General features: G+C 35.0%; 2 protein-coding genes across 4 annotated transcripts in view; one reads left to right on the top strand and one right to left on the bottom strand.

Annotated features, from left to right (window-relative positions):
* LOC131075951 (N-alpha-acetyltransferase MAK3) overlaps positions 1 to 10,725 on the top strand; it is a 40,416-nt gene extending 29,691 nt beyond the window's left edge. Inside the window, exons 4-5 of one of the 3 annotated variants that reach the window (XM_058012938.2) lie at positions 7,940 to 8,025; positions 10,498 to 10,725. In XM_058012938.2, coding sequence (XP_057868921.1) covers positions 7,940 to 8,025; positions 10,498 to 10,600 — 189 coding nt within the window. In that variant the 3' untranslated portion in view covers positions 10,601 to 10,725. Of the gene's footprint in view, positions 1 to 7,939; positions 9,072 to 9,561; positions 9,879 to 10,497 lie in introns of those variants that run through there. The other 2 variants (XM_058012939.2, XM_058012937.2) reach the window with 2 other exon arrangements.
* Positions 10,726 to 25,860: 15,135 nt separating this feature from the next.
* LOC131858444 (uncharacterized) lies at positions 25,861 to 27,069 on the bottom strand. The gene is made up of 3 exons (XM_059211683.1): positions 26,307 to 27,069; positions 26,034 to 26,156; positions 25,861 to 25,967 (listed from the first exon to the last, which is right to left on the bottom strand). Exons 1-3 carry the CDS (start codon positions 27,067 to 27,069, stop codon positions 25,861 to 25,863), a joined length of 993 nt encoding a protein of 330 aa, XP_059067666.1.
* Positions 27,070 to 27,823: the final 754 nt, after the last annotated feature.

Here is a 27,823-nt window from a genome sequence, read left to right as displayed (position 1 = left end):
GGTCGAAAACCGACGATACCACTCCAGAAGCTAAAAAACTTTGATGAATTTTTTCAGAAAATAATTTCGAAAATTTCCACTAATTGGAAATTAGGATTAAAAAATTTTCGAAAAAATTTCTCCTATAGCTCTGATACCATAAAACAATGCGAGACACGCAATGGATTTCAAAGAATTGATTGAATTAACAGAATGAGCAAGACGCTCATAAATAATACAAGAATATTTACAAGAATAGCAAGTTTCTAATAAGAAACTGCTGAGAAGATCGAAGACGATCTAACCAAAATAGAATATACACTATTGAGCATTAATACTAAAATTAACATTATTTTAATATTCTATTAATTATTTGCTTACCTATAGCTTAAAATTTTAACTTATTTATATTTATATTCTAACCTAATGATGTGATACTAATTTCAACATGCCCTCGTATTACCTCAATCCAAATGAAGGAGAGAAAACTGTATGGACTGAACACAAAACAGCCTTATGGAAATCTAATGCACTAGAACATACACACAGCTCATCAAATCTCCCAACCCACCTTAAAACAGATCAAATCAAACATAATAGAGGATATAATGACTGCTTAATTATTTGCTTACCTATAGTTTAACTCATTTATATTTATATTTTAACCTAATGATGTAATTTTAATTTCAACATTCCCTCCATTTTACCTCAATCCATGTCAAGGAAAGAACACTGCATGGACTGAACACAACAGTCCATATGGAAGTCTATTAGACTAGAACGTACACACAACTCACCAAATCTCCCAACTCACTTAAAACACATCAAACCAAACATCATCAGTTGATACAAATTACAATGATTGTCCAACAATATTTGAGAATCAAGACATATTCAACTGTTCACAAGTGAATTGAGGCATACTCAATTATGAATTATCCACAAGAACACTACTCCACATGTTGACTTGACATATTCATTATCCCCAATGCAATACTTCAGCTGCGAATTGAGACATACTCAATTATCCACAGCAGTAAAACTCTTTCTGTTTATCATGACATACTCAACTAGCCATAGTTACAAATCTCCAAGTTTGTGGATTGAGACATACTCAACTATCCATAGAAACAAAACCCTTCTTGTGGATTGCGACGTACTCAATTATCCACAAGAATGAAACATTAAACTGCCAAGGCCCCCATTGTTCAAAGGAGGGATACAAATGAAGAACTGGTGCCTCTCATTCAATGTATCATCTTTGAGGAGAAGCTAGTTCGAGATGGAAGATTCCTCCAACCTCCTCTTTGACCTGCTTAGGCTTTATGTGCTAGATGCAGGATCTTTCACTTAAGATTGCTGCTGCTGAGCAAAAATACATCTCAGGCTACATACCAGTCTTTGCCAGAGACTTGCTGGGCACAGCAGGTTGCTTCTGGCATGAATGAAAAATTAACAGATATAGCAAATAGACGCCCTCCCTATATATATCAATTTTCATGCAAAATATGAAGTAAATGTCATATTCAAGTGCAACAGGTTACAACAGATTTGTACAGCGTTTTTTGCAGACAGATGCCAAGAAAATCATAACACACTTCCTGCCATGTCACAACACAGAGGTGCCTGAAGCCAATGAATAATGAAAATGTGGTTTGAGTAGCATTGCTTGAGAATTTCTATTGCATAAATGGGATATCAGGCTGGGTACCAAATATAAAGGAGAACCATGTCACCTGAGAGCTGATTCCAAATACTATGCAGTAAATTCTTTTGTATGTTGTGTTTAGAGGTTTCACTGAAAGTACCACAGATCACCATCCTTCTGCAGACAATGTCACCTACCTTTTCTCAGCTTTCAACTGCACATTAATAACTGCCAGCACCACCACCTTATACAGCCCAACATCTCTTTGGCTTTCATACCATATTGAAATATGGAAACTACTGTAAAACTTCTAGACAATAATAAAATGATATCTGATATATTTATTCTTCGGGATCTTTATAATGCATTGGCTTTATAGAAGCCTAACAACAACCTTACGCAACTGTTAATGGGAAATAACTGCCAACTACTTAATTATTTGCTGAGCTATATTCCAGTTTATTAACTTTTATTTATATTCTATGTTTCTAACATAATTTTGAAATACCAATTCCAGTAGCGTGTGCACCAAGCCCAGCCTGATAGGGCATGGTGATTACTGTATTTGGCTGAGGACATTTTTTCACAGAACTCCTTCACGCAGGATCCCAGTAAAATTTCCCATCTTTAATCTCCTTTCTTATAGTGCACATTAGCTAACAAATAAACTGATCTTTATTATTAATTCTGAATTCAGGAACCTTCTTAATTACTGCTCCTTATACTAGCATACATGTATTTTTCATGAAAAAAATCATAAAACATTCTAATAAAAGTCGACAACTGCTTAAGTAGTACATTAAATAATGGCCATGTTTCTGAAATAACTGACCAAATAATTTTCTTTCAGTACTTAAAATTTGAACTTGCGAAGACAACCTTTCCACAATAGAGCATTATAGGTCTTGCCCTCAAATAAAAAAATGGTCATTTTTTCAATGTCATAATATTGCCCTCTACTTGATTTTGATTGCTTTAAAGCTGCTGGAATATTGTTTTTTGTTGTATTTCTGGGCCTTTCCAAATGTTATATGAGATGTGCTGACAAAATGTTTCTCCCAATTTCCTTACCTGTGGCCACGGTACGTTCTAGAATCACCATCCAGGGGTGGCAAGATATTTTGAGATATTAATAGTTAGTTCTTTCTTCAAGCAGTAGACTTTTTGTTCCTTAAGTTTGTTCAAGAGCATATGTACGCTGTCCTAATCTTGACCTGTAGTATCTTGGTCAAAGGTTTTGCATCCCTTTCTAATTTGGATCCTAGGTGGTCCAGGTAGAAACTAATCTTAGTGAAAGACATGTTTGTTTATTATGCACAGGAAAATGAGAAACACAAGTAATCCAACACACAATTGAAAAGAGTGAAATACTTTTAGCAAATATGTGCTACGTCAATTCAAATAGATATGAATAGAATGCAATTGGAATTTAAAACAGCAAGGCAAGGAATGAGAATTCTTGTGACCAGAAAGGGGTGAACACATCAAATTGGTTTGTCTAGACCATTTGGTTATCTCATGGAGGATTGAATATTATATGTACAGTACCGTATGAAGACATGCTAAGAAGATGAAACGGCTGATGTCCCAAACCATTTGACTTCCAACTGCTAGGCAGTTATGTTCCTTTATGGTAGGTCTTCCCATCCCATGAAGAAGAAACCGTCTGCAGATACCATGTGTAAATGAGTGCTGATTGTGCAAGATTGACTAGGTGCCACAGAAAGGTGTGCCAAGTCATGCGTGGTGGTACACAATGATATAGATGATGCTACTGAAGCTTGTGTGCTAGCACAGAGTGTTATCGAGTCTTTTGCATTAACACAACATGCTGCCAAGGTTCACACAAGGTTCCCTGAGGCTTGTGTGGCTGCACACCAATCCCTTTTTCTACAATAGGGTTATGCTTTTAGGGATGTAATCCCAAGATGAACCAATTGCATACTTCAGATTGCTGCTTACAGAGGTGTTGGTTGTGTTGGAGTTTCATCATGTCTTGGACCAACTGCAGGTTCTCTTTCAGGTTTCAATCATGTCTTGGACCAACTGCAGGTTCTCTTTCAGGTTTCAACTGTTACAATATTTCTCTAATTCTTCCAAAATGAAATCATGAACTGAAATTTGTGTTTTGTGACCCTTAATGGTTTGGTTAGTCAACAATTTAAAGCTTTAACTGCAAAGCCTCAAACAATGACATTTCTGGTAGAAATGGCAAGCAAAATGTGTGCTGAATTCTACCACTAGAAGTTTCACACTTTGAATGCTTCTGGTGTAGGGGGTATGTTGTCTTGACCATTTTTTTGCGAAATCTCACCATTTTAGTCATGTAACTGTGCTGGCTTATGATGAGTTTGTTGAGTACCCCTGAAAATAGTGATAGAGATTATTTCCAGCCTTTTGAGAGTGAAAACTGCTACTTGGAATTAATAAGGTGGTGCCAACAATATTTTACTTCAAACATGTTCCAAAAGTTGCTGATAAATTAAGTCACAGTCCCTAACAATGATCATTAGAAGTACAAGTAATATGTGGTCATGCCATATCGATGCTTCAACTTGGGAAGCTTATGTAGGTGGAAATTCAGGAATACCTCATTATTTCAGGAGCTGAGAAATTTGGAGAACTTCCTCGTATTCATTCCCTATAATGGGCCATCAAAGGTATTTTATTCCAAGTCTATTAAGGGTAATGGAGGAAGTCAAGAATAAATGATATACTACATTCTATAGGGCTGAACCATATTGCCCAAGAAAGGCATGGTAAACGTGGCCTGATCCATAAACTGCAACCCTGTTTCAGAGTATGTTTTTATTCTCATGACAGAAAATATAAGTACAAATTACTCTTGGCAAAAATATATAATGCTCATTAATATATATAGTATTAATACATAATATAATAATAATACTATAAATATTAAATATGTAATATATATTTATATAAGAACTAAATAATTTAAACTTCAAACTTAAATGTAGTAAACAGAAAAAGTAAAACTGAAACTTAAAAATAGTGAAAAAGTTAAAACCTTCCATGGGATGGGTGATGGCCTACTTTGGATGGCATCCTTGGAAGACCCTGCACAGCTGCAAGCACCACTGTTGCTGTTTGCCAGTTATATACTTTAGTTAATAGTGATTCAACTAGCCCTACTTTATAATGATAGATCAGAACTAGCCGTTCCAGGCTTGAATAAATATTTGGATTCTGGGCTGGATACTCTGGGCAAGTTGCTCAACAGATTGTTGAAACACTAGCTAAAGAGCACAAATCTGGGGTTCAAAGCAAGCATTAACTCATGTCCACTAATTGACCATGTTCAAGTCATTGACCATTTGGGTATAGGGTAGGGCAAGAACGGGAACATTTTTTCTCTATGAAAATATTTGTGGTTTTCTCACCTGCTAATTAGAGGCTGTGCTAACTTGAACTGATTGACATCAAAATAATCATGGTTTTCCAGCTTAAATATATCTTGTTTTCCGGTGGACAATTTACAACCTTACTTGGAAGCAGAATTTTCTTGGTTTGGACAAGGATGCGATGATATTAGCGATTTGATGCTAGTTCTTTTTTTGAATTTGATGCAAGTTCCTTGTGGGTTCACCCAGGTACAGCCCAGATGAACCCACAGGAGACCTATTGTGCCCGGGCCGAAGCTTGGGCAAACCCAAGGCCATCTTGGAACCAAACCCAGTAACATAGGTTTTGAAATGAATTTGTGTCATTCATGTTGAACTTGTATTTTCGAGAATTTTGTGCCTTAAAGATCCTTTCATAAGTTGTACTGTTGTATGGTTGTACCATAGACTTGGGGGATGAGAAAGGTTTAGTTATATTTGCCATATAATCCTTTTTCCTACATTTTTTATTTTGTCACTTTGTTGAAGGCAGAGGTCAATTGGTTTCTTGGATACCGTTGGGGATTGCTGTGGTGAGTTTGAGCATCCATCCTTCTAATCTACAATTCTGGATACCTTTTCCATGTTCTGGTTAAAATTGGAGAAAAACCTAAATATTTTTTAGCCTTATTTAGTTTCATCCCTTTATCAGTTTGTGATGAAAAGTGAATGAAAATCTAGAAAGCATTTTATTATACAAGGGTTCTGCTACTCTCAATTACAGAGATAAATCCTATTAACGTTTCCTACCAATGTTGGTTGGCTTTGTTTTGTCATCCTTTGTGGGTGTGGAGTCAATTCCCATTAGAGGTTTAAAGATTACAGAAGTTTGGGAGGATGCCATAAAGGTAATTTATGAGAAATTTAAGAAATAAAAAAATCATGCTAAATAGACTCCATTTAAGGATTCAATGTGAAAGTACAATATGATGATATGAGCACAAGTATCAAAATTTCTAAATAAGAAGCAATCACAAAAGTTAATCATTGTATTTTGAACCAGATTTATCTTCTATGATGATTGAGATTGTTTTAAACCTCCTTGATACATTTACTGAATCAAAAACAATAGTAGCATGATATATGTATGGTTGCTACTACAACTGGCTAGAATCAAGAACGATATTAACACAATAACCTGTTAAGGTATCCAATATTCATATGACTATTGTAATATGGGTATCCATTCATGCCACCAAATCGGTAAATTGAACCTATTAATCCAGTCTATATTTATAGAGCATGTATGCTGATGGTAATTTATTGAGCATGTATGTTATCAAGGTCACGCCAAAACTACCAACTTATTGACTCCCTTTTGCTTAGTCAACACCAAATACACGAGATTATATTTATATTCATTCATTGAACAAAATGGCTAAATGTGTAAGGCTTTATTTTTCTTAAATTGTACGTCCTCCTTATTTCGCCAACTTTATTTTCTATTCTATTTGGGATCAATATTTGATATATTTTTTGGGTGTAAGCCTCATAGATATAACCAAGCATGTATCTGCAATTTGCAAGTGGTGGAGATTCCAGACAGCCATAGCTACGATGCTTTGAACTACTACAAAAGTTGCAATATACTAAAACAACAAAAATAAATAAACTTGGGTGTCAACTGTAGTATTACAAATTTAAGTAAGAAGGTGCAAGTCACCATTAAGCGTACATTGGCATCTATTACTAAATACAAAGCATGAAGTAAAGGACATCAAATTTTAAGGGGTTATGCTTATGGATGGTACCGCTTGGGTGGTAACTAAAAACACTTTACTGGTTTTATGCATCAAATAACCTTGGCATATCTAACCACAAATGATATTAGGAAGGACCACATTCAACCCGTCATGTGAAATTTGGTTTTCTATGCAACAGCTATTTGTAGTCAATCTATATATTTTGATCTTTTGGTAAGTAAGATCATACCGGGGTTCTTAAACATGTACCATAATCTAAGCATATAAACGGTATCAATGACTCGATCATTTTACCTTGTGCAGTATCCTTGACAATCTTGGACTTTGTTAACAATGATTTTGATGATAAGGTTGCAGTATGTACAAAGATTTGCACTGTTATCAACTTCAAATCATTGTCATCAAAGGACAACTTTAGTTGAAAAGACAATACAAAAAATATGAATGCAATGTAAAGGATGTGGCCATTTAAACTTGAGTAAACTTTCACAACAGCATATTGTGGACTGCAGAATACTTGCACACCAGGAACCACCCTAGTGTCTCCAATATTCGATTATGAACATTCCAATTTCTATGTGCACATTCTGCTACTCCCCCTGTAATAATACAGTTCTAAGTCAGTTCCTAGAATTCTTAAAATTATTCTACTTTTACAATGTTTGGCCACCCCATAGGTAGAGAATTCTGTATGTACTCTTAAATGTATGTTCACAAATATACTCATTGTATACCTGTGCATTTGTAGCTTTCTAATTATTATCTTTATTGGTGAACACCTTAAGCACTTCCATTGAGTTATATAATCTGAAAATGTTTTTGGTGTTTTTGGTTATTTAACTATCGATAGGAAATATTTCTATTAAGAAAACAAACCATATATTTTCAATGGTCACATGGAGATTTGGGTTTATTGGCACACCATTTCAAATGAGAGTATGGATTCAGTGATTAAGGTTACCACCATATTATATATAAATGCAATCGATAGAGATGCAGCTATGAGATGGACACGTCGTGTGTGTCCCTATACTGAAGTCTCCTTGTGTCTGCAATTTTCCCTTTGCTAATCACTAGTTAATGTGCATAGTTATAATTTGGAAGAGCAACATACTTTTGATACAATTTTGTTACTGATAATTTCCTGTAGGTTTCTAAAATCTGTATGCAAATTCTTGGCAAGTGTATTGACATTATGATTTGGGCAGGTTACGCTCGAGGCAGAGGTTACAAACAAGGGAGCACTTGCATTGTATGGGAATCTTGGATTCATCCGTGTAAAGAGATTATTTAGGTATTACTTGAATGGCGTTGATGCTTTTCGGCTTAAATTATTATTCCCTCGTCCTGATCCCTTGTTTATGCTAAATGAAGAAAATTTTAATATGGATTTGTCCCATCAATTTTCTCACGAGGGTAGTGATCACTGCAATCAACATAAAGATTGTTCAGAACATTGTCATGATTTCATATAGAATGATGATCATCTTTTTCAAGATACCCTTTTGGCAGGTGTTTTTCTCTTATTGAATATAAGTGCTAAATATCTGCAATTAGTGACCCTTTTCGTAAAATAATTGGTCATCCTTATAATGCATGACCTTTGCATAGAATATCCTATGTAAATTTCAGATGTGCAGGTTCAATCAGTTTAAAATTAAAGTAGATCCCTGAGAAAGATATCATTGTGTTCTTAGGGCAGAAAATCATTCATGACACCCTTCTGCAGTCACAGGTTGATATTTCCTGTTCAAGTGTCTCATAGGAGTTTTGTTAGAAGTTAGAACTAAGATAATGATGTAACATTCTTGATACAAGGTTTCTCCTATTAATGGGCTATGAAATGTCCATTTATGAAGAAATCAATACATGCACTAACCATGCAGTGACCAGAAAATATAGGACGACATGACCAGAAAATGAGAAAATGTCTGAGCATGGGAATGTGGAAAATGTAACTCCTCCCCTGTATGAAAGTATCACCGTCTGTTTGCAGGAGAAACCAAGAATGCAATTTTCAGTCAATGAAGTGGGGATGATATGATATTTAGCAGGTGACTTAATAAGTGAAGCATCACTTAGTTGATCATAACAATAATCTGATGTAAGCTTCTAATAGGCACAAAAAATCCAATTTTCTTCTGGGCTTTATGTGCCTCCCTTATTTTTTCTCAAATTCAATTTTTGCTCCACAAACCTTGAAATTGAGCAGTACAATGTCTTTTCTTTTGGAAGAGTGAAAATATGGTAAATTTGACTGAAATACATGGTCAAGGACCATAAACTCGAAAAGCTTTTATAATTAAAGTAATGTGGAAGATCCCTAACATCAATTTTTCATTTTGTTATTTTTCTTATTGACACATGTTTACATAAATGATTTTCATTAGTCTCTTTTTAGTTTATTTCATTGAAAATTATTTTTTGTAATATTTTTGATGAATGCACGGGTTTCGCCTTAAGATCCTGTTCCCACATGGGGCTTGACTTTTCTGTTCAAACTTTGAAATCAAGCAGTAGAATGTGTTTTCTTTTGGAAGAGTGAAAATATGGTAAATTTGACTGAAATACATGGTCAAGAACCAGAAACTCAAAAGCTTTTATAATTTCGGTGATGTGGACGACCCCTAACACCAATTTTTTATTTTGTTATTTTTCTTATTGACACCATGTTTACATAAATGATTTTGATTAGTCTCTTTTTAGTTTATTACATTGAAAATTATATTTTGTAATATTTTTGATGATTGCATGGGTTTCGCTTTAAGACCCTCCACATGGGGTTTGACTTTTCTGTTCTGACTGAAGTTTATGTTATAATGCTTTTCAGGCCAATAGACCCAGCTGAATAGCCCCTAACCTGCTAATACTTTCTCTTTCTATTCAACCATCCCAACTCACACCAGATGTTTGAACTGCATCTGTTCAGGCTTCCAAATCGTGTTATCAAATCTAATTACCATGGTCTGACAAATCAAGCTACTAGTTGCAGGTTTATAGCTATATGACAATTTTTTCACTGTATTACTGGGAGAACACCATTTTCTGCTTGATTCGCCATCTTCGGTGACTCCAAACCTTGATGCAATGCTCTTTAATTTACACTCGTTTAAATTCTAATTTGGATGAAAATAAAGTAATCATGTCTTTCTAAAGCCAGTGTAGAACAATTTGATTTATTACAATTATTTGGTCATTAGTGGGTGTGTACATCCTCCAGATGCAAAACTTTAAGTGGTAATTGCACCTTGTGATTGAGGATGGGCAATCCAAATATTTTCCCTCGCTTAACTTCCAAGCCAACAATGCACACTTTTTCTTAATGATAGCAACTGCTGAAATCATCAAGATCCATGACGTGCCTTTAAAGAAACTTATTCTGGTGCCCTCATGTACAAGAATTTCATGTTGTACTCAAGGTGTTGTTTCCAACGTGGCTTTGCAGTGTGTTTTAAAACAATTCTTATAATATTTCCAAAGCTGATTGACAAGCCAAAATCATTTGATGTTGCCTTGAGTGCTCAATGACTTTGTGAAGTAATATTGTGCAAGTCACATCACCGATTGGATCTCTAGTGGATCAGAGGGACTAAACCTGTGGCCATGTCTTAAATCTAGCTTCCATCTTTTGCGGTTGATATGTTCATGCTAGAGACCATAATGCTAGAGTCCAAAGGGTCGCTAGAGGATTAAATGCCTGAAGTAACTTTGTTGAGATGCATTAATTTGTTGCTGTCTCATTTTCAACAAATGATGCATGCTGCAGCTTCAAAATGTCTCAAATCAAATGGGGAGTCGATGGCTTGCTGTTGGAGCACCAACGTGATAAAAATAAGGCCGGTTGTTACTCTATGTGTCGATCAGTTTAAGTGATTGTGAATGTCATGTGTCATCAAGATGAGTGCTTTTGTTAGTCGTCATTGTTTTGTGTTAATTAGACTCTACGAGTAATATAAGACTTGTGTAAAGAAAATAAGCTTTGAGCCATATAGCAATTTGGTGAATCCATCTCATTTTATAATTGTCACGTTTTCTTGCATCAAATAAATAAGAGGATACTACATGTCTAAGCAATTGATCTTTTGAGCCACATGTAAGCATGACTAGCTAGATGCTCTATCTATTGTTTTCATCACTTCGCATATCAAACCACATTGAAGAATTGTGATTGTAGATTTTGGGTTGTGCTTGAAGTGTACTACTTATAAGCAAACATTATTTGTATTTATCTCTCGACTTGATGCCCATTCACAATCTCATAGTTTGTAAGGAAAGTTGTTAAATGTTGATTGTTTTTGTACAATGAACTATAAACTAAGCTATTTGAACGAAGAGTGACACCAATATGCATGGGATATAAATCGTCAAAAATATATGGGACGTGTGAATTTGTGAAGTTGAAGGATAATTAGAAGGGCAAAAATTGGGTAAATGACTTGGTTTGCATGAGCAATCACAAATGCTCTATCTATTGTTTTCATCACTTTGCACAAACCACATTGAAGAATTGCGCTTGTAGATTTTGGGTTGCTCTTGAAGTGTACTATTTTAAGCAAACATTATTTGTATTTATCTCTCGACTTAATGGCCATTTACAATCTCATAGTTTGCAAGGAAAGTTGTGAAGTGATGATTGCATTTGTAAAATTAACTATAAACTAACCTATTTGAATGAAGAGTGTGACCAATATGCATGGGATATAAATCACCAAAAATATATGGGATGTTTGAATTTATGAAGTTGAAGGATAATTAGAAGGGCGAAAATTGGGTAAATGACTTCTTTTGCATGAGCAATCACATACTACTTATGCTTTTGTTGACTTGGTGGAATGGTATAACCAACAAGCCAAAGTTGGGAAAGGCTATAATTTAAATACAAATTTTCGCATTGATTTTTCTACCATTTGTTTGACAAACCAATTATATCATTAATTAGCATTAGTGAATTATGTACGTGGAATTGTTAAACAATGATTTTTTTTTTAAAAATTCACGAAGGATGTAAAAGCAAAGTGGGTTTTGGAATCATCAACTTAAACTTCGCTAAGTATGTTACCCTCAATTGCAAAGTACTAGGTGAGCCCAAAAACACTAAAGAAATCTCTAGTCACATAATTCCTTTTGGATATGTGCTTTAGACAATCTTTTTTGTATGATATAGGACAAGCTCTCTTTCATGATGCCCTTTCAATTAGCAATGCCTTGCATTATGGAATGCACTGTTGAGCTTCCAAAAATTAAGTGGAACATCTTACATGAGTATGTGAAGGAACATGATGTTTCTCTTTTGTGAACTTGCATATGTTCCGAGAAGAAGTGCTTTATTTCCCCATACTTAGATCATCCATGATCTTGATTGGTTTTATAAGTCGTAAATTTAATTTATTTTTACCTTTGCTTTGATGGTTGATTTTTTTTCTTAATCAATTAATCATACAATTTAAAATCTTAATCCCCACTTTGATTTAATAGAAGGTGAGTATAATTTATTTGTTCTCTCTAATGATGTCTTTTCTTGGGGTGCAACTCATTTAGTTGTTCTTGGAAACCTTATAGCGTAAAGTATGTTGAGAGGTTTTTAGATGCTAGCCCTCATAGGTGAAAGGAGTTAGAAGTTGGTTGGGCTCCAACAATTGGTATGGTATGGTATGGTATGGTATGGTACTTTGAGAGTAGGGCTCAATTTTTGTAGAAAACAATGCTATTAAAAGTTTGTCATTTGACAAGAAGTAACCTTATTTATCTAATTATTAGAATGTCCTTGTTAGGTTAACAAAAAAAATTGTACTACCCTTTAACAAAATTTTTTTATACAAAATTGAACGAACTTTTAATGCTACTTACATAATCGATCAAGAGAAGGCATGAATAGTCAAGAGATCCTTGCAAAGCTTCATGTTACAATTAGATCAGCTTTTTATCTTAGGATTTCATGTTCTCCAAGATGTTGGATCTCTTGTACATGATGCGACTTTGATGAATCTTGCTCTTATTGCTCCATCAACTCGTATTGGTGAGTACCAACCATTTGCTACTAAAGTTATTTAATTTGCTATGCCATTGGCTTTAGATTTGCTTTAGTCTACTCTTGAGGTGGCTATTTGATGATCCACTATTCGACTTCACATTCCTTAGCTCCAACTATGTGCATAGATATCCTTGCCTGCTTCTCCTAGTTTTGAGTACTTGGATGATGATATTTTGTGAATATCTATACACAGGTGAAAGAAAGGTATTCTTAAATTTGTCTTCTAATCTCATACTAGAGTGAAGGGTATAAGGTGGAGTAGGGTTGGGTTTGGCCTTATCTAGCTTGGATCCTTAGGTTCCTTGATTTTTTCTTTTTGGTTGATATTGAGCTTGGTAATTAGAGTTGTAATTGTGTCTTGATTTGTTTTGATGGGTTGTTTAGATTGTTCCATATCTCATGGTGCTCATTTTGTTTGTTGCTTGGTTGTTTTGTTGTACTAGGGTCTATCCCCTTTCAAAATACACTTTTATCAATACAAAAGAACATAGAAGTTTAGCCATGACTAAAAAATGAATGACATGATCAAGCAACAATCAACCCACATCCTTTGGCATTTTGTTGCTCTAAAACAATTAACAAAGTAAAGGAACCAAAACACAACCTTTTCAAGTTAATGATGGGTGATAATAAAAACATTTATTTTCATGCCATCCTCTATTTTGATAGTAATTTTTGTGCTTTAGCAACGTGTACTCCGACAACCTTGTATTCTTTCCTACAAGTCTTCAACTACACAAACTTCAACAACATCAGATGCTTCTCTACAATACAACAACTAGAGTTATATTGACAGTTTAGTTGAAATTTAGTAGTAACACATTGACAACAATTTCCATCTTTAGCAATGCTTTAGAAACAACTAAAAACAATTTGTCAACAACACTACTACATATTAATTTTGGATTTTTCTTACAAGAAATGAAGAGATTATGCCACCAAAAGCATTATGGAAATGATTTGGACCAATACCAAGAATTTGTGTAGATATTTCCTCCATTCATATTTGAACCACTCCAATCGATTTTGGATCGTACCTCCCTAATTAGGGTGTGTTTGGTCCTAAAAAATCTAAGACTATATCAAATGTGGGTACTTTTTGCCATATCTTCATGACACACCCCTTTAGTCTAGTTTGGAAATTGCTCCTTTTCTCTAATTAATGTCACTTTCTTGTCAAGAACAACATTTATTCCAACTCATCAATCTCCTTAGGTAAAAAATTATCTAAGGAAGAATGAAACCCTTTTTCTAATTCCTTCATCCACATCATAGAAGGGTCAAACAAGTATAGCTTGTCAACATTAAGGATTGAAAATATTTTAGATTTAGGAAAATTTCAATAAAAAATACAAGCCCTACTAGCTCTATGATTTGAAGTGGAGTACAATACAAAAGTTTAAGCTTATGTGAAAGCTTTTATTGTCTTTACTTACCCAAGTACACCTAAACCATGTTCTCAACATAAAATTTTAGTTTTGTTTGGTGCTAATCATGATGCTTTTTGTATTTGAGTTGAGATACCTTTAGTTTGTCTCACATTCTTTACGAACTCATGAGCCCCATCAACTTCCAATTCTCCATTTTCTACCCCTTAATTTTTTCAAAGCAAATATCAAGTGGGTTTGGTAATGTAAAACAAAAGCATGGCTCAAAAGGTGAAATATATATATTTTTGGTCGGTAATATTTTGCATTTTCTTGCACTATAAAATATAGAGATTACAACAAAACTTCGGGCTTCCAGACTGCAAAATAGCCCTACTTTGGATATTATCCTTACATTCTTCATCACTGAAAATTCCAAAACCCCTAGGCAAAATCAAAAAACACCATTAACAACAGACCCATCCCACTTTGTTAAGCTTTGTCGCTCCTTTACACAAGGTAAACCATAGTCCCTTACCTCCTGCGACTAAATCCACCCTAACCCTATAGCATCTTGTAGAAAAGGATTGACCCAAGTATCATATGATAAAATTCATCTTATTCAAATATCAATTAGAATCAAAGGGAAATCACGAATCCCTATCTAATCAAAGAATTCTAACAAACAAACAATGAAATAATGCAATATCAAACAAATAGGAATTAAAATCATTCAATAAAACTCCCTATTCCAAGATCGCATATAGCTTTCATTGCTCTTCTCTTCTCTGTGGTATGATGGCTTTCAGATATTGTGCTGACAACCTGCAAGTGACACAAAGATTCAAAGTTCGTGATTATTGAAAATAGAGATTGAATGCTCAATTTATAGAAAATTGAAGAGGATTGATTGAAAGGTGGAACTCTGGTGAGCTCACATGAAAATTGATAGTTGAATTGCTGATTTAGAGGTGAAACATAATAGATTGAATAGATTAATTGAGTCAATTGATTGAAAAAAAGCTAATTGAAGGAAGAAAAAAAATGATTGGAAGAAATAAAGAGGATGACCAAGAGAACTAGAAGATGGAAATAGAGACTGGAGAGAATGATTTAATTAATTAATTTAGCGTGTGCTTGCATTTAGACTTAGATTTTCAATTTAATCTTTGCATGAGATTTTGATTCAAATATTGAATTTATTTAATTCAATTTAGTATTTGAATATATTTAGAACTTGACTTTGATTTTCAATTTGGTTTTTGAAATCATGCACATGCAATTGAATTTAGAAGAAATTAGAAGAATTTGAAGAACTAGAAGAATTAATTAGTTAATTAAATAATTTAAAGAAACTATTTAATTATTTTAGAAATGGACTTTAATTTAATAATAAAGATTATTTAGTTTAAAGGATTAAATCATAATTAATTAACTAATAAACATTTAATTAATATTTAGAAAAGGGTTAATGATTAATTGAGTAGAGATAGAAATTAAGAATAGAATCTATTTAAATAGAGGAATTAAAAAGAATTAATTAAATAATAAATATTTAATTAACACTAGAAAATGGTTAAAATGATTAAATGATGATGGAATATGAAATAGAATAATTAGTAAGATGATGAAGAAATATGAAATTAGAAGAAATATTTAATTAAATTAATGAAATAATTATTTAACTAATTAGACGAGTAATTAGTACATGATCAATGAGATATTTTTAGGTGTCTACATTTGCCTCTCTTTGAGACAAAGTCGAAACGACATTGTTTTAAAAAAAATGAAAAATTTTGCCCTAGTATGCTCCGGTGATACTTAGGGTGTAATGCCCCCTCGAGAGATTGTTTGTGCATTAAAGACATGAATAATCTCTCTCTCGAAAAAAGAAAAGAATGTGAGATAGAATAATAATTAGTTGATTAGAGATGGAGATAGGTGATGTGAAGATGATATTGAGATAGAATATGAGAGACTGAACCTTAGAATGAAATAGAATAATGTTAGATGATAGAAAATGATGAGAGAAGAATGTTTAGAAAGAATATACAATTTAGAGAGAAGATGGGAAATCAACAGGCTATCAAGAAACAAATGAGATGAGAATGAAATTGAAAGAATCACGAACCCGTGTCACATATTTTATTGCGCAATATATATTCATCACTGAGCCTTATTATTGAACAATGACGCTTCGCACATCAGGGTATAAGGAACCAAGATGTAAAGATATCTCATTGTAGAAACAAACACGTAGCAGACAAGGAGTAAACCCTCCATTCTAGGAATTACACTAGTGGTCAAGGTATGTGTGGCATTTAATAGCTGAATGCTCCTATTACAAACACCCATTAGAGCAATTTCCCTAGAATTTCATCGGTTCACACCACAAACAACAAACAAAGAAAAAAATAATGCCCATCATAGCTCCTCTAGTCACTTGTGGACATCTCTGAGTAGCATAGGAACATAATCTGTCGCCAATTGATAAAAGATAAAGACTGACCCGGACAAAATTCAGCAGCTATACTGACCTTGTGCCTTCGTTCTCAATTGCTTGATTTGATAGTTGATAATGTCTGATCTTAGAAAGTTGCGAACCCCGTTTAAGACCGTCCCGTCTGATTTCGAGTGTATCCTCTTCTGTTTAAGACAAGATAATGATCACTTTGATATGGATATGATACGATTGATAAGACAATTTGATCAGCTGATTGCAGATGTTTGACTGGATAGTCGTATCCTTTGTTAACTTTGTGCGAAGCGTTTGTTGGATATTTGCTATAGGGTATTTGTTTCTCGCAAGACATTTTATTGCAAGTTTTTCTGATTGATTGATTGTCGATTTTTAGTTCTTCGCGAAGAGCTTTTTCGATGTTTTTGGTTGATTTTTTCAGGACTTTATATGGATGTTTTTGGTATTTTATGGTTTTCAATGTTTTTAGATTTTGAGTTTTTCAGTGTTTTTTGGATTTTGAGTTTTTCAATGTTTTTGGATTTTGACTTTTTCACTGTTTTTAGATTTTTCAGGACTTTATACGATTTTTTGGATTTTTTCAGGACTTTATATGATTTTTTGGATTTTTTCAAGACTTTATATTTTTTTTAGGTTTTTTTTAGTTATGCCCCTAGTGTGCAAACCTGTATGACATGATGATTTGCAAAATGTATGTGGAGACAAATGACTTTTTTGACATGACCTACGTTAATGCAATATGCATGATGAAGATGCATTTCCTATTCGAGCAAAGTTGACTGTATTTGTTGTATCATTTGTACTACACCAATTGAAATGGAGGTGCAAAAAATTTCATAGATAAGTGGTCAATCGATTCCGAAGGTCATTTGGAACATCCAAATCAACACACATAGTGACTAGGATTTATAAATGGAGACGCGGAAAACTTCCCCATTGGTTCTTGAAACTTTCATCTTCTTTTGCCCATGTGTGTGCAAATGAGCTAATTCCTGCTCTTGTGTTCACTGAAGATCCTTAGCATCCTATATGACTAGCTACATGGATTATCCTAACTTCAAAAGCATTCCGAATAGAACCTCGCTGCCAGCAAGCCTTGAGAGCTCCGACGAGGTTATAGACTGTAATTTCTCAAATATTGCTCCATTGCCAGTAGGCGTCCATAGCCCTGTTGGAGTTACTTGCATGTTCCCATAGTCAAGCTTTTTTATCGCATTTGTATACATGATATTTCAGTTATATATCATTGCTCTTTTGCCTTAAGATGAATTTGGCATTGCTCTTTTTTTTTCTGTTTATTTTCTTGCCTTGACTTGTAAGTAATGGAACCTACTTGGGTGTGACAATTACAACGACGCTTAAGTAGAATTTTAGATTTTTCACTAGTCATATGGTCAACTAGGTGTCTAGAATGAATTAGAGATCTTCTTAATATGCTTGAGATATAGCAATTGATAGATTTTGGGTGTACAAGTCTCAAATAGTGAAATCACTACCCAACCATAAGTAAAGTGTCGTCATAGGGTGATGTTGAAAATAAATGATCTTAGGATCTCAAAGACTTCATGTCCAAATATCTAAGAAAGGAGATGACCCTTGCTTCTCTTGAATGCAAACGAATGATAAACTTGGTCAGTTGCCTTGTTTTATTGGTGCTGCTATATGAAAATGCAGAAACTTTATGCCATGAAATCTGTGAATATGATGTGCTTGAAAAAGAAACTATATGCAATGCAGTGTTTTATTGATGTTGTTCATAGGATTAGGGAGTTTTGTGTAGATAGTTCATTGGCCTTTTTTTGAAGAGTCGGATAAAGATGTATTTTTCAATAGGATATAAGGACTCAACTGGGTGTACATGTTCAAAATCTCCAATGTTGATTTCTTTAGTTTTTGGTTTTTGTGGATCATTAGATGGAAATCCATCTCTCGAATCCATGAATTCAGCTATAGCGTTATCATTTTCAAAGCAATCCAACTGTGGTAGATTCTCTTGCTCTCGGTCTTTCAAGTGTGGGTGTATGAGGCAAGTTGATTCTAGTTCCGAAGTTGTGACATGAGCGGGTGTTATGCTTGTTTTTGTCCCTACATTAGCATTTGATGATGACACACATACAATTGTTGACAAGTTGCTATGTGTAGTATGATCTAGATTGGTGATTTCATTGATAAGGGGTTCATGAACAACTTGTGTAGAGGGATTGGGATCAATAGGAGAAATGGTAAGTTTGTTTGAGAGGGAATATTGTGAAGAACATGGAGGATTATGACATGGAAATGAAGGGATGGAGGGACCTTGATCAAGATTTGGAGAAATAATGGGATCTTGTTTAGGACATGAAGGTAAAGGTATGATTTGATCTTGGTTTGTAAAGGGATCATTGGAGTTTGTGCTTTGCTCTTGATTTTGAATTGGATCATTATGAATGGAATAGAAAAGAGAGAGGGGATCATCATAAGATTCTTGGTCGGTGGGATCTTGATAAAAAATTGGGTAGGATGAAAGTGTTTTTTCTTGATCTTTATTTGTTTCAGGACTCATTTCTTCTGATTTCGGATTGTCCTCTTGACTTGGGGAAGGAGTTTGGATATGCATGGGAGATTGTTGAAAAGTTTCAACATTTTGGCCTGATGAAGAAGGATTTTGAATGAGATCCTCTGAATCATGACTTGAATTAGATTGGATTTGTAGGATGGATAACCCTTGGGAGATTGTGTTATTGAATAGAGATGGCATGGATTGGTCTTGTGTGACTTCAGGGGATGATGAAATGGTGGATAGATATGGTTGATTTGGGCTTTGGTTGAAAGCGATTTGATTTTGGTTGAAAGGAGTATGATTTTGGGTGAAAGATGTTTGATTTTGGTTGAATGAATTTTGATTTGGACTTTGGTTGAATGGGGTTTGATTTTGGTTGAAAGGGGTTTGATTGTTGGGTTGATATGATTGGTATGACTGATATAGTGGGTTGAAAGAAAAAGAAGGTTTACGTGACTCTAATGTTGGTTGAACTGGGGTAGGAACGATTTTGTTGATGAATGAAGGTTGGCATGTGCGAATGGTCTCACAAGAATAAGAAGGTTGGTCTGATATTGATCCCCTTGTGGCCATCACTTCTGTCATCATTTTTTCTAACCAACCCCTATGGTTGTTAGGACTAGTCATGTTAGTCACTTGTTGCAAAGTTTTGATTTGTTGAGCTAAGGTTTCTATGGATGGCGATGGAATAGGAATGGAAGGGATGAATCCTCCACCTTCCCTACGAAATGTATAATTCCAATCCATGATGTTTGCTTGTTTGGTTTGGACCTAGGATCACAACATGTAAGATGTTTTCTCCATTTCTCTGAATGTGACAATGTTTGATTGAACTTGACCAATTTGTTTGAGTTGAGGTTGAGTTTGATTGATCCTCTGATGTATATGAGGTCTAGAAAAGGATTTATATGAGGACGATGGACGATAATAAGGATGTAAATGAGGACTATGCAAGGATTATGTGAGGACTATAGACGATAGTAAGGACGTAAATGAGGACTATGCAAGGATTTAGGATGATAGTAAGGACGTAAGTGAGGACTATGCAAAGACTTAGGACTATAGTAAGGACGTAAGTGCGAACTATGCAAAGACTTATCATGATAGCAAGGACGTAAATGAGGACTATGCAAGGACTTCCTAGGGTCACAAGTGTATAAAACTTTGAGTTTTGGGTTTCAAAAATGGACTTTGTTTTCAGTAATTCTCTGTATAGGACATTTTTTGTAGTTTTCCAAATCTGAGAACAATTGCTCGAGGTAGGTATAGCTCATTGACTCAATTTTCACACAAACTCAGAAAATTCAGAGATACGTAGGATAGGGCCTGAAATAGCCCAAAAGACTGACTCAATACTGGTCTAACACAACAATACATAAAAAAACACAGAATACAATCTTAGGCTGGAAAGTGGACACCATTCAAATGAGGCCATTACAATAAAATACCGAAACAAAGTGAACAGATAGAGAGTCTGGTAGCACTGGCTCCACTCCACGACACACACTTCTCGGATATGCCAATCTCTCTTACCCCGAAGATCCAAAGATCTTATAGCCGAGGGATTCCTGTATCATAGTGTAAGGTACATGAAGGGTATCTATGGGGTACGATCCGCACTCCCAAAATCACTGAATGTAGGATTTTTGGCAACTAAATTGGTTCGTAGTATAAGGTTTCGAGGGGTCCCGATCCAACGATGGATTCTCAGAGCAAGCCACTTAAGACTTTAGTTGAGCTTATCGGTGCAGGGAAGGCCCCCACATACGTCGAATTCACTCAACACTCTAGCCGCTTGACCAATATATTTATATAGTGGCTTGAAAAACCCGCTCGAGAGTACGCTGGGAGAGATGATATGCCCAACGCATCCCAATTCGAAGTACCTCTGTGTGGTGATGAAATTCCCAGTCAAAGATACCCCTCACTACGTAGAATAAAATAAAATTGGATTTCGTTGTCACCTCCTTCCTTTCTTCCAAGACCCCAAAGGCGGGTGGAAAGTTAGTTAATGCAACAGTAGGTCCACCCCAAACACGATAAAAATTCTTTACATTGAGAAAAAAAAATGTTTAATCTAATGTAGCCCGATTCATGTTCGTTTTATAGCCCAAATTGAGGTGTTGAATACACATGTGCATGTCCATTTTAAACACCAAATCAAAATATGAAGGCATGCATGTCAATTTTAACCATTTGTTGATTTTAAGCCCTAAAAGACAAAGTGTGAGATACATGCATGCCAATTTTAGCCCATGTTAATTTGAAGCACCAAACAATGAAGTGTGATATTATGCATGCATGTCCATTTTAACTGTTGTTGATTTTAAGCACCAAAAGATGAAGTGTTAGATGATGCATGCAACTGATCTAATACTAATCCAATCATTTCTGTAAATTCACCACAAGCTATAAATAGGAGATTAGTAGTAAAATCAAACCAACAGAAAATAAAAAATTAAAATTTGACAGAGGTGAATGCGTGACAATACCTGTGTGATTGCGTGTTACTGACAGATCAAATACGCGAACCTGACAGAACATATGCGTGATCCTGACAGCGTGAAAGCATGACACTAACAAATCAATTGCGTGATAAAAACAGGGCGATTGCGCGACAGACAGGCAGACAATAAAAAAATAAAAACCAAAAAAATAAAAATAAAATAAAGCTAAACCCGATCAGAAACTTGCAAAACCAAATGTGAGGCCCTAGCCAAATCTCTCATCATTCATTCAATATTGATTAGATTATATTTAACTTGATAAGAAATAACTAGGCTATTATATCTATCAAATGCGAGTTGATCTTCCAAATCTTGTATCTGCTTTTCTACTTGGAGAACCTTTTAATAGCGTTTGATCTATCTTCTTTGTTCTTTTGTCCTTCTTGCACCTGAAATCCTGAATTATACTTTTCATGCCATAAACTGATATAATAAAATCATGCAATAGAAGTAATTTGTTTCCAGATTAACCCAATTTTAGACATAATTGAACAGATCAAATAACAAAAAGAATAAACAATTAAACAACAATTTTCCCTGCGAATGCTTGATCTGGAAAGGGTGATTGCGTGACCTTGTCAGATTGAATGCATGACCCCGAGGGGTCGAATGCGTAGCCCTGTCTATGCGATTGCGAGATGATGTAAGCGCGATTGTGTGATGAAAAATTTGTTCTCAAAATCCGTGCGAAATCTGTAAAAAAATGCAAAATTTTGTACGACCTGCAAAAATTACACAGAGAACAGAGAAGATAAATTAGTTATGTTTCACGTTGGGTTCACCAAAATGTCGTACGATAAAATTCATCTTATTCAAATATCCATTAGAATCAAAGGGAAATCACGAATCTCTATCTAATCAAAGAATTCTAACAAATAAACAATGAAATAATGCAATATCAAACAAATATGAATTAAAATCATTCAATAAAACTCCCTATTCCAAGGTCGCATATAGCTTCCATTTCTCTTCTTTTCTCTGTGGTATGATGACTCTCAGATATTGCGCTAACAACATGCAAGTGACACAAAGATTCAAAGTTTGTGATTATTGAAAATGGAGATTGAATGCTTAATTTATAGAAAATTGAAGAGGATTGATTGAAAGGTGGAACAGATTGATCAAGAGGTGGAACTCAGGTGAGCTCACATGAAAATTGATAGTTGAACTGCTGATTTAGAGGTGAAACAAAATAGATTGAATAGATTAATTGAGTGAACTGATTGAGAAAAAGCTAATTGAAGGAAGAAAAAAAATGATTGGAAGAAATAAAGAGGATGACCAAGAGAACTAGAAGATGGAAATAGAGACTGGAGAGATAATGATTTAATTAATTAATTTAGCATGTGCTTGCATTTAGACTTAGATTTTCAATTTAATCTTTGCATGAGATTTTAATTCAAATATTGAATTATTTAATTCAATTTAGTATTTGAATATATTTAAAACTTGACTTTGATTTTCAATTTGGTTTTTGAAATCATGTACATGTAATTGAATTTAGAAGAAATTAGAAGAATTTGAAGAACTAGAAGAATTAATTAGTTAATTAAATAATTTAAAGAAACTATTTAATTATTTTAGAAATGGACTTTAATTAAATAATAAAGATTATTTAATTTAAAGGATTAAATCATAATTAATTAAATAATAAATATTTAATTAATATTTAAAAAAGGGTTAATGATTAAATGATTAGAGATAGAAATTAAGAATATAATCTATTTAAATAATAAAGATTATTTAAATTGGGGAATTAAAAAGAATTACTTAAATAATAAATATTTAATTAACATTAGAAAATTGTTAAAATGATTAAATGATGATAGAATAAGAAATAGAATAATTAGTAAGATGATGAGGAAATATGAAATTAGAAGAAATAGTTAATTAAATTAATTAAATAATTATTTAACTAATAAGACGAATAATTAGTACATGATCAATGAGACATTTTTAGGCGTCTACACCAACTAAAAGCCGCCATATATTACTATGCACTGTAAAAACTACTAAAACTATCTTACGACACTTTATATGTAATATCTATAGTCTTTAACGTTTCAACTCAGTCTAAACAGAAACAAAACCAATATCATCTATGAAGCTTGCACCAGCCGCTCACCTTCTCCTTACCCTTGATCACCTGCCTCTGGGAATCACCTTCGGCCATGCTCGTGTCAACTCGTTGTCTTCCCTCTCATGACAGGAAATTATCCCTTTGAGTCTTTCTTAGGCATGCACTCTTTCCAACACATAAGCCTCCTTATCCACCTTCCCAATCCACCGAACAAAGGAAACTATGCCAAATTCATCGACATCCTTTGCATCTTCAAATCCTTCTGAATAGTCCAGTCCAACTCTAGGCACAACCCACTCCAAAATGGAGTCCAAACCATCGAGCAAAGCATCATAAAAAATGGAGGTAGCAACCCACTTTACCGTTTCTATGTCTTCACCAATTTCCAGAGCCCAAGCTATAACCATTGATATAATATTGAAATTCACCTTCCACCTTGATGAATTGTTCATGAAATAAGGCCCCACGACCTCCATTGCCGTGTTAACTGCCTTTGCTTCCTTAAAGCGTAATAACCCCAACATTCTATCTTTACTCACAACTCCCTAGAAACCCTTCTACTGTTTTTTTGTGCTCACTGTGAAATTTGCCTCCATGTTTTTATTTTTAAGAATTCCAACACTGCCAATTCACCTCTTCCCTAATCAATTTTTGCACATGAATCTTACCGCTTCGCTCTTTGACAATATAAACCTTGCGAACTTCGCCTTTTTATAAGCAATCCACAGTCCTGAATTATTGATCTGACATGTCACCCTACTAATCATGCCATCACACTTCCCATTGTCCTTGGAGGATTCACATCATCAGCCACCCATCTTAACATGCTCGTCAATCTTTGTGTAAGATTTTGAATGTGATTTCTGAGAAAGAGCTGTGCATTCACTATCATTAAAAGATTGGACACGTCGTAAACGTTGCCAATTCCAACTTTCATTTCCAATCCTAAGCAGACCATCCTTCTAACCCATGTGTGAGACATCATATCAACTTTTCCAAAAGAGGGAGCCTCACATATTTTACTGCAAGATGACATCACCAGCCTAACATCACTCGCCCACCGTCTGAAACCTACTCATCGCATTGTTGCATCATCCAATGTTGAGATCCCTTGGAAATCTTCCAAACTTATTTCGCCTTCCAACTCAAAGGACAGAGCCCATTTGGAAAGTCTATCCGAGGTCTGATTGCCTTCTCTTCGAATGTGACTAATTTTGAAATTTTCAAAAAATTTAAATCCTGTTTAATTAGAGCAATAAAGCCTTGTAAAAGCCATGCTCTGATCTCCCCATTCATTATGGCCCGAATTATGATCAGGGAGTCTCTTTCCAGATGGAGATTTCAAACACCTTGGATTTTGGCCAATCTAACTGCTAGTAGAGCAGCTTGTGCTTCAGCCTCATTATTCGTGCATCTCCTTAATCTTTTTGCTCCACACTTAATTAAGTCTCCATAATCATTCCACAAAACAAACCCTGCTCCTATCACATTTCTGCTAGATTGAGCCGCCCCATCAAAGTTCACTTTAAACCAACCCTTTTCTGGAGGTTTCCAACAAGCATCCAAAGCTTTCTTATTTTGCCTCATGTTGTTAGCCAATGAGCCATGCCTAATTTTGATTTCCGACCAAGCTCTCTGTATATTCCTATCCATTAAGGTAAAGGGAGAAGTCAACGAAAAAGATTGGGAAGCTGCTGCACCTACAACCTCTTCAATAGCCGTATTAATTCTGAGCAGTAGTCTACTTCCATCCTCAACCTTATCCTGAAATATTCTATGGTTATGCTCTTTCCAAATCTCCCATATGACTAAAGAGGAGCTAATTCGCCATACACTTGAAAGGATCGATTCACTTGGCCAACTTTCAAAGACTTCTTTGAGGGAGGATTGAAGAGGGCCTTGCCAATTTAGTTTCTCTTGAAGATCAGACCAACACCTCATTGCTACCTCACATCTCAATAGTAAAAATGATCTACTAACTCCTCTGACTTGCTACACATCACACATTTGGAAGGGCCCATAAAACTGAGCCTTTTCCTTCTCTCTCCTGTTAGAATTCTACCTTTAACAGCTAAACATGCAAAATCACTAGCTTTCGAAAGGTAGTCTTTACTCCAAAATAGGTCTTAGATCCTTGAGCGATTCTCCTCCCTACCTTCCAGAAATTGATAATCCAATTTAACTGAATAGTTCCCATCCTGAGCTCCACACCAAATCACCCTATCCTCTGTGCCTGTAAGAAAAATCTTTCTCTATTCCAAAACATCCATGAGTCATCGCTAAGAATGAGCCGACATACCTGTTTTCACAAGATCCTTCCAAACCCATTCCTTTCCAAAATCCCCTTCGACAGTCCTCATATAATCTTTAACTTGATCACCCCAAAGTTGCACCAGGTGATCCTTTATCACTGAGAAGTCCCCTATATTTTTAATTGCTGAAAAACTTGCCCAAGAGTCTTCCCAAAACTTAGCTTTCGACCCTTTACCAATCTGCCAAGTGAGATGATCAGTGACCACCCCTCGACAATCCACTATGAAATTCTATATGTTGGACCCTTTAGGGGGGTTACGAATTGTGAAAATTCTATGATCTTCTGGATAGTCCAGATATTTTGCTCGCAACACTTTGACCCACATTTGGTTTGGATTAGTGTATATGCTCCACACTAGTTTAGCCCCCAAAGCTATATTCATTTTGTGCCAATCTCTCAACCCAACACCGCCCTTGATTTTCGCTTGATAGATTTTATCCCATGCCAATAAGGGGATTTTGTCATGATCATTTGCTCCATTCCAAATGGATTTTTTCATCCTTTGTTGAATTACATTAATAACCCTTTTCAGAAGCTTTAAACACATCACTGAGAAAATTGGAATAACAGACACAACAGATCTTAATATTAAAATTCTTCCAGCTGAAGTATGCCATCTACTTTTCCACCCATCCATCATATTTATGCAGCTGTCAATCAGATTTTTCCACATATCAAATTTATTTGCACCCTCAAAAAAAGGAATTCCTAAATATTTACCTGGAAGAAACACCACTTTCATGCCCAAAATTATGCAAATCTCCCTCAGTTTACATGGTTTGGTGTTAGAAAAGAAAATTTCAGATTTGAACCAATTTACTTTCTGACCAGAAGTCTTTTCATACACATCCAAAGTCTCCTTAATGACTCGAGCTTCCCTTGCTGACGCATCCCCTGCCAGAATAGTATCATTTGTAAATTGCAAGTGTGTTAGAGGATTCACTCCTGCTGCAATTTGTACACCTTTCCAAAGCCCTTCTTCCCACTTCTTGGAAATGAAATGCCCAAGATCCTTTGTCATAATAATGAATAGAAAGGGGGAGAGAGGATCACCTTTCGGAATACCTTTCTTAGACTCAAAAAAACCTTGAGGGCTTTCGTTTATAATGACTGAAAATCGAGGGGAGCTGATACAACTTTGCACCCAAGCAATCCATTCCTTACTGAAACCAAATCTTTAAAGGAAGTGCATAAGAAAGTCCCTATTCACCTCATCATAAGCTTTCCTTATATCTACCTTAACCATCATCTTTTCTGTCCTTGCCGTCCGAATGGAATGAACAACTTCATGTGCGAGTATGATACCTTCATAAATAGATCTACACGGGCCAAAGCCACTTTGTTCACTAGAAATGACCAAATCCAAGACTAGTTTTATTCTATTCGCCATAACTTTGGATATTATCTTTTATATGGTATTGCATAAAGAGATCGGACATAAATCATCAAAAGATGTGTACTCTGTCTTCTTTGGAATCAAGGCTATAAAAGTGTTATTGAAATCCTTTAAAACAAAACCCCCTTTCCTTGACTTCTCCACCACTTCCACAATATCATTTGCCAAGATGTCCCAAAATTTTTGATAAAAAAGGGCTTGGAAGCCATTCGGCCCTGGAGATTTGTCCGATCCTAATCCAAAAATAGTTTATTTCACCTCCTCCAGTGGCACTGGGTCCATTAACATTTTGTTGTGTTCTTCCTTAACACCTGAAGGAATAACCCCCATAATATGATGCATATCTCCTCCATGGTTCACCTCACCATTGAAGATATAT

This window comes from Cryptomeria japonica, chromosome 9 (genome assembly GCF_030272615.1).
Source record: "Cryptomeria japonica chromosome 9, Sugi_1.0, whole genome shotgun sequence".
NCBI lineage: Eukaryota > Viridiplantae > Streptophyta > Pinopsida > Cupressales > Cupressaceae > Cryptomeria > Cryptomeria japonica.
This window is presented reverse-complemented; position numbering and strand designations above follow the sequence as displayed.

Excerpts from the sequence above, each read along its gene's own strand:
- LOC131858444 (XM_059211683.1), bottom strand. The coding sequence starts at position 27,069 with ATGACAAAGGATCTTGGGCATTTCATTTCCAAGAAGTGGGAAGAAGGG. Across the intron at positions 26,157-26,306 it reads TCATAGAATTTTCACAATTC|GGGACTTCTCAGTGATAAAG; the intron begins GTAACCCCCCTA and ends TTAAAAATATAG. Across the intron at positions 25,968-26,033 it reads GAAGGATCTTGTGAAAACAG|GCACAGAGGATAGGGTGATT; the intron begins GTATGTCGGCTC and ends TTTTTCTTACAG.